The sequence below is a fragment of the Eurosta solidaginis genome, chromosome 5 (genome assembly GCF_040869045.1).
Source record: "Eurosta solidaginis isolate ZX-2024a chromosome 5, ASM4086904v1, whole genome shotgun sequence".
In the NCBI taxonomy this organism is placed as follows: domain Eukaryota; kingdom Metazoa; phylum Arthropoda; class Insecta; order Diptera; family Tephritidae; genus Eurosta; species Eurosta solidaginis.
Genome location: NC_090323.1, coordinates 17816509 through 17831442, shown reverse-complemented (window position 1 = coordinate 17831442; position 14934 = coordinate 17816509). Strand labels below are relative to the sequence as shown.

At 37.1% G+C, this 14934-nt stretch overlaps 1 protein-coding gene across 1 annotated transcript in view; it reads right to left on the bottom strand.

Annotated features, from left to right (window-relative positions):
* Positions 1 to 13171, bottom strand: part of siz (Brefeldin-resistant Arf-GEF family protein schizo) — a 191525-nt gene extending 178354 nt beyond the window's left edge. The window contains exon 1 of the mRNA XM_067757012.1: positions 12087 to 13171. Within this exon, the coding sequence (XP_067613113.1) occupies positions 12087 to 12685 (599 nt within the window). The 5' untranslated portion in view covers positions 12686 to 13171. The remainder of the gene's footprint in view (positions 1 to 12086) is intronic.
* Positions 13172 to 14934: the final 1763 nt, after the last annotated feature.

Sequence of the window (14934 nt, the reverse complement as noted above, 5' to 3'; positions counted from 1 at the left end):
ATTATTAAAAAGGGGAAAAGGAAGCTAAGGGACGTACATAGCCGGAAAATTGAATTTGTACCTAAAAAAGTACAACCCCCAAACGTTCCCCCATCTGAGACCAATTGAAACTTTTTGGGCAAATTTTAATAGGCTTGCTTATGGGGAAGGATAGCCTGCAAAAAAATACGACTTAATTAGTGAATAAAATCAAAAAGTGGCTTAAAAAGTGGCTAACATCGACACAAAAAGAAATCAAGAATCAATGAGGAAATTTCCGGAAAAAATACGAAAAGCAAATCGTAATGGAGCAAATATTTATTTATAAATTTATCTTATATATCTAGATATTAAAATAAATTTACTTTAAATAAAACAAATATCATTTCATACTTTGTTTTGATTGTAATACATTTGTTCAGATTTCATTCACCATACGTTATGATGATCCCTGGCATCTTACTCCATACTCTCTTAGAATATTTGTAGGATCAAACCTTTGTATGACCTCTTTCGTAAGCTTTAGCTTGTTGACTAACTTAAGTATAAAAATTACATGAAATATATTAGAACTCAATTGAGTTGACCTAAAATAACAACAGTACAAGTACAAAAATAAAAACAGAAAAATATAAATAAAATCTTGAACTGTGAAAAAAGTTGTGCTTAAAGTTCCATCAACGAACTTTCTAAGAAAATAATATGCAGCAAAATTTTCTTTGGAAGAAACAAACGAAATAGTTATTGTAAGTTTCTCAAGTTCTATTTTTTATGGCATTTCACATTAACAACATAATGGAAACAAAGAATATAACATGCATACATGTCGGTTAAAATGCAAAAACGCCTAACAAGCGTTTGCAATTCTACGAAGAAAATTTCTATAAAATCAACCCATCGTTTTATGAAAATGGGATACCACATCCGCATTAGGGTGGCTCCTACAGGTTTGCACTTGTTTGATAAGCGCTTTTGCAGCATTACCAACGCTATGTTTATCTGTACTATATTGCATGTGGATAAAATATGGAATATTTTGTATGAACACTAACAAATGTACAATGGTGCCTGCAGCAGTTGTGTGAATAAAAATAACATATGTTATCAAGGAACAAGCAGACTCGTAGACATTGGCCGTTATGCATAAAAAGTGACCATTTGCTCATACTCGATTTTCCCTCGGTTTTTATGCTTGAGGCCCATTGTCTTGCTTAAACATTTACTTCGGCTATATCGCCCAAGTTCTCTCTTTGTCGTGGTTTTTAAGGTACTTTTCTATCTCCTTTGCTTGTAGCGTATTCTTATTCTTTTCAGAACGTCTCTTCGGGAGGCTAGATAATTACTGTAAATTCTGGTTCTGGTTCAACGCGTCTTCGAATTACTCTACACAAGAAATCAATACCTTAACCTTTGGTATTGAGCGTATCAGCACTCAGTCACGCACTTCAAGCAATGTACAAACTTGTGAATTGCCTTAGGGTGTTTAGACTTAGACAGTTTGGCCGTTGCTTCGAAGGATGCTAGCGATTTACTTGACTCGACCCCCAACACCCTGATCTTGACACTAAGCAGCTTCCTTTCTACAGAACTTCACCTTTCGTAAGAGATCTTCCCACAGGTTTTGCTGCAATCGTTTAGCGCCAAAGTCAGCGACTGCTTCAACACGTCATTAATTCCTACGTGACAATCGGAGTTACAACAGAAGATGGCTAAACCATGTCTTATGAGTTTCCTTCTTACGTTACTTTGGCGTATCAACTCTTTCGTCCGCCTCACTCTCGATCCTTGGCATACGTTCACTTTCCTTCTACTTTTTCTACGTTGCATCATTCGAGGTTTATGGTTTCCTTCCTTACGCTTATCTACCGACTCATACGCCCCATTCTCTATTCTTGGCATACTACCGCTGTCTCTCTCCTCATTCTGATTTGCAGCATTCGAGGTTTGTGGTTTCTCTCTATTACCCTCTGTCTTGCGTATTTAGGAGCGCATGCCTTGTTATAGCAGCCAGTGGGCCCCAGAACCATGAGACTGTGTCGATTTTTTTCCTCCTCCTCGAGGAAGCTCAAAACAAAGTTTTTGTCAGCTTACAGACTTCACCTGCTTCCACCGTCTCATGGGTCCATGCCAACCGCGAATATAGGTTTATATCAATAGGCACGGTCTGCACAACATCATGGTTTAGGGCGCTGACAGTTCCTGGCCACCGACCTCACGCCACGCCCGCAGCGTATGGGAATGGATGGTTATGAAAAAATGCAATGCTATAATTTAGCACAAGTCTGTACCATATTAAGTATGTATTAACTTGAGCACGATAAAAAAATTAAAATTCTTTCGATTTTGTTTACATACATACATACATTCTTACCTTCGTTGGAAAATGAAAGCACAAATTTCCACACACAGCGATGCTTAGTTGTTGATGCCAAAAGGAAGAAATTATAATCTTGGAAAATTATAAAAAAGCAAAGAAGAAATGCTTGCGGGAGAAATAAAATTATGAAAAAATATGCAACGCATTTGCAGGCCCCATAATCCAACCGAACTTGTGCTCATTTATTAAGTATTTTTATTATCCCCTTCCCCTCAACTACCAACTTACTGAGTGCTAAATTTAGCGCATTTAAAAGTTCAGGCGAGCATTAATGTATTAAGAGCGTACTAGAAATGACGCTGCAGTCAACTGCGCTGCTCTCTTGTGAATTATTCACAAACAAAATTTATTTTCATTATGAGTACCTGTCGGGACATTTGTTTTGTTAAAATTTCGACGGCTGAAAATCTGTGGGCTATATATGTATATAATGGTATTCTTCAAATGTGGTCGAGCGAGTGTTACGGCTGCTCAAACGATAAACACGAAACTGTCAAAAGATTCATAAAAATGATAATAAGGTAAAGATCTAATTAGTACTAGTAGCTACCATTTCACATATTTCCCTAATTCGATTAACCATTTCAGAGCTAATGAGATTGAAAAAATTTATTTCGATTACGGTGGTAAACCCACGATACGGCCTCTGACGTAGGACGCTTTCAATCGAGTTCTGAGACGGGGCGTTTTCGAATTGTCAACCGATAGAGCTACCTTCACATTCGTATTTACAGCATTCATAAAAGTTTTCGGGCATGAATAAAGAGATGAAAAATGGAAAACGCGGATTTGTTTCGCTATACGTCTCAGATAAGTTGGAGTATTTTCTGTGGAGAGCGGTTTAGTTGCGAATAGATGGTTACAGCAATCCGAATGGGGCTTTCACAGGAGCTGCTACTTTGAAGATTTTAGGAATTGCATTTGAACGATCAAGCGACGTTTGAGCAGAACAACTGCTTCGAAACCATATTATGATGGAATTAAGAACAATTTAAGGATAATGTTATAATTATTTGAGAAATATTTCCAACAGCATTTTTGGGGCTTAATTCGGGTGTTTTCGGTATAACTTTCATCTTCGAGTAATCCCGAAACAATGGCAAATGGGTCGGAAGTTCAAAACTTATAAAACTCAAACAATATTCAAACGTTTCAAAAATGATTCTGAATAGCGATAAAGTCATGAAGGGTACAAAAATGATAAAAAATCATAGTAAGTACTTACTTCAGGACGTTTGGGGTGCAGCAATGATCATGAAATGACGAGTGTGTTACGGGGCTTATATTATTCCCGCAGAGGCATGTGTGTCGTAATAGGCGACTAAAATCCTCATACCTAGAAGGATCGACGCAGTAATGGTGCTAGTTTTCAAAACGTGCTAATTTTTATCGTATCGTATATTTAAAATGAAAATGGTCCCAGAAAAACTATTAGAATATGACACGAAACAATGCCCGGAATGATCGCAAAAAAGGTTCCAATGGTCCCAAAAATAAACTGAAATAATATCTTAACTTTCCAGAATAATCACTAATTTGAAAACGAATTTGAAAATCGTACATGGGGTATTTTTAAAAATACTTTTAGAAGGCTTTTCAACTCTCAATTGAAGTAGTAGATATAGTTTGGCAGTTTTTTGAATCGTTTTCATGGGTTAATAAGGGGATGGTCTTTATGACGATAAAACAGGCTTTTCATTAGAAGCAATTTATAAATATTCACAGACCTTGAGAAGAGCATTCAGCGCGAATACGACAATAAAACAGGTCGCGAATATTTGGCAAGCAACGTTCCTTCTCAATTTAAAACCTTATCTAAGCTTATTTCTTTACTAGAGTACTTTTGCCCCGACTAAGTATATAGTGAGTGCTTCAGGTGCAAGCGACAATATTTTTCCAAAGAATATGCGACACGCTGTGGGTCCCGTTAAGGGACAAATACATGCATATGAGCACACATAAATGGTGTGTATGCGTCATATATTTGGAGAACATCGCCACATAGAATGCGAAGCTAAACTGCAATTTATGGTATGTTTTCTTTTTACAGTGGCGCAATGTCATGTGGGTTAACTCGAACCACATATGGAGATCGTAGCTGTTGCTAAGGCGTGCCGTGTTGAATAGAGAGGAGAAAGGGAGGCAAGTCAAAGACTTGCAAATTACGATTTTAGTGCTTAAATTCGCATAGAATTATGTTTTCTGCTTTCCTTAGAACAAACTAAATATAAGTTTGTTGATATGTAAGTGGGGCTATAACGCAAAAGAAGTTGAAAAAAAAATTATAAAATAAAATGTTTGAAGACAAACCAAAGCGCGACGAGTCATGCCACAGGGCAGGGCACAAACACAAATCTACTTTCACGCTGCAAAAAGCAAACATTTACAAAAAACAAGTAAGGAAGTCTAAGTGCGGGTGAAACCGAACATTACATACCCAGCTGTACACTTGACATTGCTGTTGTTGTTTGTTTTGTGTGCTTAATAGTGTTAGAAGGCTGCGTAATATAATACATATACATACATACATATGACTATATTCTGAACCAATTTTTCTTCGAGTAATGGCTCCCGAAACATAGAAAATTGCTTAGTCATAAAAGGGGCGGTGTCACGCCCATTTTTTTTAATTTGAAGTTTTTCCTATTTATTGTTGTAAATCCACTTGGGAAATGAAATACCATTGATATAAAGCCCTTTTTTGTCAAGATTACCCTTTTAAAAATCTTTTAAATAAAAGTTGGCGTAGTCCTTAACCGATTTCGTTAATTTTTCTTTAGAGTAGAGAGTTACAGTAAAGGCAACCTCTCTGCCGAATTTTGTTACGATAGGTTTCACGATTTTTGATTTATAATTAATAATATTTGTAAAATTGATTTTATCACAAGTGGGCGGTGCCACGCCCATTTATCAACGTGTTAACGGACAGACGGACGGACGGGCAGACGGATGGACATGGCTCAATCAAACTTTTTTTTCGATACTGATGATTTTGATATATGGAAGTCTATATCTATCTCGATTCCTTTATACCTGTACAACCAACCGTTATCCAATCAATGTTAAAATACCCTATGTACAAGTACAGCTGGGTATAAAAATGTGGACAAGAATTTCTTATTTGAAAAACGAGGTGAGTGCTCCACGAAAGCGTGCTAGAAGATTCTTTATGTGCGTGTGCGCGCAGCATAGAAACTTGCGCCCATTGCGCTGAGTGGTTATTTATTAAGTGCCAGTTATGCTGTACAAAGGGCATTCACTATAAAATTAAAACGTTAAGGTCAAAGTTTAAGAACTATGAATGTACTTTAGTTAATTAAATATTATCTTTGAAAAGCGTCTTAGTTTATGCCGTTCACGCTAGTTATGGCTGCCTACTGCCACTTACTTGAGCTGTCTTGCATGCTAATTTGCTGTGCATAATGAATTGGAAAATTTCAAAAAAAATTAAAGATTCACAGAGGCGCAGATATGCTCAGCGGCGCGCGTACACACAAGCGCTTTATCAGCGCCTCGTTATCTGCTTACATAACCAATCTTCTATCTAAGTAGCTCAGTGTGTAAAAGTCGTGCTGTAGAACGCAGTGCACAATACATAGTGGGGAATTTGCGAGAGTTTGGGGACAAAATAATGTAATGTAATGTAGAGTTAGCTCTGACCGCATTAACCCTGAAAAATATTGTTCCAACATATTTGAGAAGCTACTTGGGCCCAACATCTGGGTGCCTCTTAAAAAAACATTTTCATAGAAACTTTATTCTTATTTGATAATGCTTCGGACTCACACAGTATGTGCCTCACCGTTTCGCCCGCCCGCGGAAGATTGCAGCTGGGACATAGGGTGTTGTGTTCCCATCACATGCATGAACCTAACTAGTTAGTGCTTGGTGGGTACGGCAACTCTTTTTCCATTGTAAGATGGCCACATGATCATATAGAAACTCTAAAGAATTACAATGTTGTTGTTGTTGTTGTAGCGATAAGGACACTCTTCGAAGGCCTTCGGTAGTGTTATCGTGTTGTTGCGATAAGGACACTCTTCGAAGGCCTTCGGTAGTGTTATCGTGTTGTTGCTCCTTTGCCGGATGCAGATACGGGACGTTCCGGTACCAAGCCCGACTATCTCGGGAACGATTTGCTATGACCGCATGCAATCTCATTGGCCATACCGCCCTCCCACCCCTATATCCATGAGGAGTTCGGCGTCGCCAGAGCTTCGGCTGTTAAAGAAACAGGATTCGCCACGGATAGGTGTGGTTGACAATTGGGTTTGGAGAAACTATGTATTGCTCTGGCAACCTAAAAGGGCTGTGCTACGCAAACCCCTTGAATCCGGTATTTTAGTCGCCTCTTACGACAGGCATACCTACCGCGGGTATATTCTAACCCGCTGGGCGTCAATCGACTCCAATTGATGATTGAAATCGACGATTGGTCGGCTTTACCTTAATGGTACTTCTTACAGGAAAAATAATCTACATATATCCAGCGAAGGACCATCAACATCGATAGCACCCCCAACATTTTCGGGGAGTGTCTTTATTGATACAACGACAACAACAACATTCAAAGAAGATGGCTATCCTATTACCGGTCCTATGTAAACCCAGTTCACTGAATCCGTGAGAAGCTCAGATCTGGACGTGTTTGTGTGAAAAACATATTTGGCTGAAAAATTCAACTGAATCGTGATCATAAGTTTATTATAAACATTCGAGTTTTTCTTCGAGGAGTTTACATTCAAGTAAATTTGCGTAGAGAACCATCGAAGATCTGCCGAAAGGTGCAGCAAGATAAAGTGTGAAAAAATTCGGCTGTTAATCTCTAGGAAAACTTAAATCTTGTTGAGATGAAAATTACTAAGCAAAGTTCATTTATTATTCTAGATTTACTCTTGCTTCTACTGTGTAGATGTTTTAATTTCAACAGCAAAGAAATCATGCAAATTTTCCCACTGTGCGCTGTTCTTGGCTCGTGATTGAAATCGTGTCCAAAATAATTGTAGGTACTTACATACTTCCGTACAAAAACAGTTGTGTGCGTTTCTTTTATCTCCAGCTCTGGCGACGTTTTTGCCATTTAACTAAACAGACCAACGAAACGCAAAGAAGAACCTACATAACGTAATAAAATCAGGCAGTCAAAGCGCATACATTTGATAAGACTAAAACACCATGAAAAGAAATCTAATACAATTTGTGAAAACAAGAATAGAAAAGTAGTTATCTTATCTATCTGGCTGAGCTTGAGTTATGCTTGTGTGTGCTTCGAACGACGAATTGTTTGGTTTATTTTTTTTTTTGTAAGGTACCTTTATATTAGATAGCTTTCTTGTATAAAAACAGAATACTATATTAAGCGTAAATTAGCTGGCAACAACAACAACAACAGATACTGAAAATCGAATCTAGAACCCGATATACAATTTATATGGAAAAATTCTTCTAGGTGAAGCACCGAACGAGAGTTTAAAAAAAAGTAGCTCATATATGGCCCTTGTATTAAGTAGAAAATTTACTAAAATTTTTTAAGTTAAGCAAGTCACAAACTTTACTGATTTTGGCGTTATAATGGACCCTAAACTGGACTTCAAATTACATATCGAATCGTGTGTGAATAGGGCTAGAGGCACTTTGGCTTTCGTAAAAAGGTGGTCAAAGGAATTCAATGACCCCTATGTCACTAAAACTCTTTTTTTATCGTTAGTAAGATCTATATTGGAATATGAAAATCAATTCCGTTGCTCGGCATCACAGTCCATCCCGACAACTGATTCAATAATATATGTATATACATATTTTATAATATAATTTTGCTCACTATGTATGCTTGTTAATTTTACACTGTAATCCGCATTTATGTTCATTCATTAATTCATATTTAGTCTGATTGATTGTAAAATTTGTAGACTAACAAATAAATAAATAAATAAATTAAACGATGCATTTTTCATACATCTACGAACTATAAATATAACCCAAACGACAACAACAAATCAAAGAACGAAAAATTACACTGAAGATGACACAACGCCGATTCCGGTTTGTCTTGAAACCAAATTTGACAAGAGATGACGGCAATCGTTCCAATACAAGTACATCAATTATTCACCCTGCAGGAAAGTCAACAAAACACAATGAATCGATGAATATTTGCATTATTCGAGTTTCAAAACAAAATTCTCTTTTTTCTAGGAATAGTTTTCTGCCAATTTTGTTCCTTTTATAGAACAAAGTGTCTAATCGTCAGGAAAATAAAAACAATACTTATGGTCCAAAATGTGTAAGGCAATGAAGTGTAGTGTAAATCGGAAATTTTTACTCTAGAGTTTTCCAGCCGAATCGACAGCTTTTATATAAAGGTAGTCGTATAGCAGCACTTTTGTTATCTGTTTATTTGTTTTCAACGGTGGTTGGTTGGCTGGGTATGTTGTGACTTGCTTAGCTCTTCAGGTCCGTTTTGATAGTTTATACAACAACAACATTAACGTATAATCTGTTATAACAATGAACTTATTTGCCAGTCAGTGCGTCATTTTATTTTTATTTTTTTACTGTTTTTAGTTTGTATATTTAGCTTTTCTGTTAGCTGTAGTGAATATACGCGAATTAAATGAAAAAACAAGACGCGTGTAGTTTTCCGTTTGGCTCGGAAAACCAAAGCTATTTTTTAGATTTTTATGTCGCTCTCAAAATAACAGTTATTTTTTGAGTTTTTATTCAGTTTATAAAAAATAGATTTTGTTATATTGCTTGAAAATAAGTTTATTTTTTTTTTATTTTCTATTCAGCTCGAAAATAACAATTTTTTTTTTTTTTTTTTTGTATTTGGCTTAGAGAAAACAGTTATTTTTTGAATTTTCTATTTCGCTCTGAAAATATGATGATTATTAAATTTGAGTATTATTATTTCGCTCGAAAACATAATTTTTTTATTTAGCTGGTAAATAGTTTTTTTTTTAGTTTTTGTGCCCTTTAGAAATTAACTGATATTTTAATATAGAAGAAAATACTCCAGCGATAAGGTATAGCTATCGTAAGAGGTGAATAAAATTCCCACCCGGAAGGTTTGAGCAGCTACTATCGGAGGGTTCATATCCGGCAAGGGACTGCCACGTTCGCAAACTCTCCTAAACCTTCGGGATGTGTTTTTGCTTTTACAACAACCACAACAGCGGGTAGCTCTATGGTTCATTTATGGACGGCTTTCACCATTCACTATCAATTTCCCCCTTTCCTCTACATAAGATAACACTGTTAAGTCCGAATGATCGACGACATATGTATAAGAAATCGTTTCTGCGATAATCGGTCTAGTACCAGAAAGTACTAGTAAGGGAACGTACCGGATTGCTATCCTGCAAAGGGGTGTCCACATCGGTAACACTCTCCTATACCTTTGAGAGTATTTTTCCGGTACTACAAAAACATCAAAAACAATATGTTCAAGCCATTTTAGAATAAGATGCCGCTGTTAAGCCCGAAAGGTCGACTAGATGTAAGAAATTGTTTCTGCAGCAATCGGTCTAGAACCAGAAGGAGCTGGCAAGAATACATACCAGATTTCTATCCTGCAAAGGGCTGTCCACATCGGTAACGCTCCCCTATTACCTTTGAGAGTATTTTTCCGGTACTACAAAAACATTAAAAAGAATATTTTTAAGCCATTCTAAAATAGCTTTGAAAACAATAACAAAATCATCATCATCGAGGTACATATGTTAAGGCTTGATTAATGCTCCACGCGCCGCAGTCCAATCCATTTTTGAAAGTAAATCTGGAAACTACTTTTACTTTACCAAAAAGTAATGAATGAATTTGAAAGCAAACGCGATATGCTGGAACCTACTCATGTAAACGCTTTACGAACATTGAGTCAAACATTCAGTAAGTCAAATTGCTTGTCAAAAACGAAATACATACACCAATTAATACCAAAAACGTGTTTACTTAAAGCGACATTCGACGTTTAGCATAAAATCAAAACACAATTAACCGGTTCAAACAAAAATCACACCCACGTCGATGTCAGCACGAAAAAAAACAAAAGAAAGTGAAAAAAATGAAACGAAATTTAAAAACAAAACCGTTCCGAACCGTGCTCCATGACAACAACAATTTTATTTACCTCGTCGCTTCCGTTGTTGCATTATATACCAAACGCTTAACTGGTTTTCACACTTATTTCCTGTATATACAGTGTAGAGCTTCAAGCCAGACACACTTGAGAACCATATACACATACATAATATATAGACTCACTTAAACTGAGCCTCCAAGCAGTCCAGCAGAATGTCAAACAAATGCAATTGGCACGCGCGCAGTAGGGGTGACTTTTAAGGACACATAATCAATTGTATTCATATATCAAGCTCATTACACATGCAAGGGCTTGTAATTAATTATATGTGTATGTAACAAAAACAAAACCGGCTGTGACACCGGCGCCGCCACCACAACCATCACCACCACTAATAAAAGTTATACTGGAAGGAAGTGTCAAACTGGTATGTTTGAGTCATCGCAGGATATATGCTTTAGTGTACAATACAATCAATGACACACCTTGTTACCCCACACTTCTACGACTCAATTGGAACTCACGCTTCTACATAGAAACACGAAACAACAGTCGCCTTTTTTCTACCAAAGTCTATTTAGAAGAAGTTAAGGGCATATCACCGGCTGACGTGTTGCTAATATAATCGAGTCCTTGGTCAACAAAAGTGTCAGAATATTACTTGTACAGATTATTTCTAGACATAATTATGAGTCGACAGTAAATTCTAGACACCGGTTGGGGGCAAATTAATATCCAGTCATGAAATAGGGCGGTGTTATATTTCTTATCACAACAAGATAGGGATATGATTTACAGAATACAAAAGATCTATAACAAATGGGAGATCGAGCTACCGCCGTGGTGTTGTGGTAGTGTGCTCGCCCTACCACGCCAAACTTCCTGGATCAAGTACTGGGCAAGGTAAGATCAAAAATTTAGCAACAAGTTTTATCAAAGCGGGGTCGGTAGTGATTTGGAAAACACTTCAAATGTATTTCTGCCATGCAAAGCTTCTCAGTTAAAACTCATCTGCCTTGAAGATGCCGTTTGGAGGATGCGTAAAACATGTAGGTCCTGTTCCGCCAATTTGTAGGAAGAATTAAAAGGAGCACGACGCAAATTGGAAGAGAAACTCGGCCAGATCTCTGCGGAGGTACGTATATCGCTTCTTGTATTTTTTAATTTTTATTTCGAAATTGATTGAGCATAAAAGTTTTTCAATAGGCACATACCAACTTATACCCCACCCGAGGATGTTAATTTTGGGAGCGATGAAGACTAGAGTCCTCGACGAGGGTTATGGGACACCCGAACACCTAAACGGGCTACAAACTTTTGAAATCTTCCAGCCAATATTTTAAAACTTTAGCCCGAAATGTTGTTTTTGCTATTGTCTCAGCAAAAGCTCTCCCCGAAGGTTTGCCGGATGTGCTACCACCATCTGTGCCTAGCCCAACTATGGCAGGATCTAGTTGTTTGACTTCTCGAACCCTTAGATTTCTGGACTTTAAGTCACCTCTAACGGTAAGCATGCCCTACCCTGGAATATACTAGCGTCTTAATAGGCTGGACCCAGCTTAATTATTCGTATCGAATTACCATAAAATACAGTACCGTTACCCCGAGTACACAAAAATAAATAAATACTCATTGAGTACATGCACTTACCTTCTTTCGGGCAGCTGCTTCAACTCCGACATATCCAATTCCAAACGTAGATTTGACACTTCGCATAATAAATGATCCCGCTCGGCAGTGATTTCCTTAAGCTTTGAGCGCAATGCATGATTTTCACGTAACAACTCTTCTACATTGATCTTGACCGTATTGACAGCGGCCGCTATTTGTGGTGCTAGTGATGGTTGAATTGTTGTGATCGTGGGCGTTGCCATTACACCCACCATCGATTCACTTGAACCGAAAATATTTAAATCATTATAGCTTACAATACTATTGCTGCTGCCACCACCAACTGCGCCGGCACTTTTGATGCCAACAACGTTGTTTGCGCTCACACCAACACTGTTGGGCTCATATCCAAAACCGGCCATCATTGAACTAGCTATCGCTAGCGATTGTGTGGTCTGATGCAGCTGCTGATCAAAAGATGCTTCTGAATTGCTTAACGAAATTGCATCCTGTGCCAGCTGCTTGTTTGGGGTGTGTGCTGCAGCAGCAGGTAGGAGCTCGCTTGCATCAGCGCTCTCGTTGCTCATATTTAAATTGGATTGTTGCTGTGACGAGATGAACTCATCATTATCGCACATTCTCGGTGTGTTGTTGTATGCAATTATTCGCACTCAGCTCCACTTATATGTATATTTTTGCACTTCTTGGAAATCCTCAAAAGGAATAAAAAAATAATTAGAATACAGTAGCACGCACAGATGCACTATAAATACACTTTTGTATATGATCAAGCACTCTTTTGAGCGTTTTTTTATTATTTCGAACTTTTTAATATCTTAAATATTTCCAATTAGCTTTCAATTCTTTGTATATTTTCACAACTCTACTATAATTCACTATTTTTATTTAAGCGCAGTCAACGTGGGCGCAAATAAACAAAAACTTTTTCAACTCGTTTTCGCAGATGTGAATACAAATCATTTTGTTCGTATTTTTACACTTCGTTTATTTATTAACTTTAATTGAATATACTTCGCTGTTTACTTCAAATCTAATTTACCGCATTAAACACAATATTTTCCGATTTATTCAAAACTTTGATTTGCCCACAAAGCCCGATGAAGCAACAAGAAGTCGAAAGCAAGAAAAAAATTTCAATATGGCAGCTGGCAGCTACGAATGACAACTGCACAAAGAACTGAAATGACAGATATTTAACATAGGCAATAACAGAGCTCTTGTATTAACATAGGCAATATAACAGAGCTCTTGTATTTACATAGGCAATAATGTTAAAGTTTCTTGCCGTGTGGCAGCACTGCGTAAGTATTATTTGAACTTCTTTATCAATACACTACAATACCGACTGACACTTTGCTATTACACGCCAGATGACCACTAGCCATTTATTGCAAAAGCAAAGTAATTGCTGAACTAAGGTAGATGTCGCCATGTATACTTTATATAGGGGGACTCATGTAACCTTATAAATACCTTATAAAACGAATCATTGTGTAAACGCGGTAAACTCAAAGGAATGCAACCTTGCAGACATTACAGCACGCATTTTCATCAGAAATCTGTAACATCAGCAAGTATTTAGTTTTGATTGTTCACTTATTCTTGGCATTTTTCATACTCAGCTCAGCAGAGCTCACAGAGTATATTAAATTTGTTCGCATAACGGTAATCCGTAACGGCATAAACTAATCGAGATAGATATAGACTTCTATATATAAAAACGATCTGGGCGAAAAAAGAAATTCATTTAGCCATGTCCGTCCGTCCGCCCGTAATCACCATAACTAGAGTAAATTTCAGGTATCTTGATAAAATTTGGTATGTAGGTTCCTGGGCACTCGTCTCAGATCGCTATTTAAAATGAACGAAATGGGACCATAACCACGCCCACTTTTTCGATATCGAAAATTTCGAAAAACAGAAAAAGTGCGATAATTCATTACCAAAGACAGCTAAAGCGATGAAACTTGATACGTAGGTTGACCTTATGACTCGGAATAGAAAATTAGCAAAATTTTGGACAATGGGCGTGGCACCGCCCACTTTTAAAAGAAGGTAATTTCAAAGTTTTGCAAGCTGTAATTGGCAGTCGTTGAAGATATCATGATGAAATTTGGCAGGAACGTTACTTCTATTACTATATGTGTGCTAAGTAAAAGTTAGCAAAATCGGATTACGAACACGCCCACTTTTAAACAAATTTTTTTTTAAAGTAAAATTTTAACAAAAAATTTAATATTTTTACAGTATAAAAGTAAATTATGTTAACATTCAACTCCAGTAATGATATGGTGCAACAAAATACAAAAACAAAAGAAAATTTCAAAATGGGCGTCCGCCCTTTTTCTTTTAATTCATCTAGGATACTTTTAATGCCATAAGTCGAACAAAAATTTACCAATCCTTGTGAAATTTGGTAGGGGCATAGATTTTATGACGCTAACTGTTTTCTGTGAAAATGGGCGAAGCCACGCCCAGTTTTTATACACAGTCGTCCGTCTGTCCTTCCGCTCGGCCGTTAACACGATAACTTGAGCAAAAATCGATACAACTTTACTAAACTTAGTTCACGTACTTATCTGAACTCACTTTATCTTGGTATAAAATATGGCCGGAATCCGACCATAACCACGCCCACTTTTTCGATATCGAAAATTGCGAAAAATGAAAAAAATTCCATAATTCTATACCAAATAAGAAAAAAGAGATGAAACATGGTAATTGGATTGGTTTATTGACGCAAAATATAACTTTAGAAAAACTTTGTAAAGTGGGTGTGACACCTACCATATTAAGTAGAAGAAAATGAAAAACTTCTGCAGGGCGAAATCAAACACCCTTGGAATTTTGGCAGGAATACTGTTCG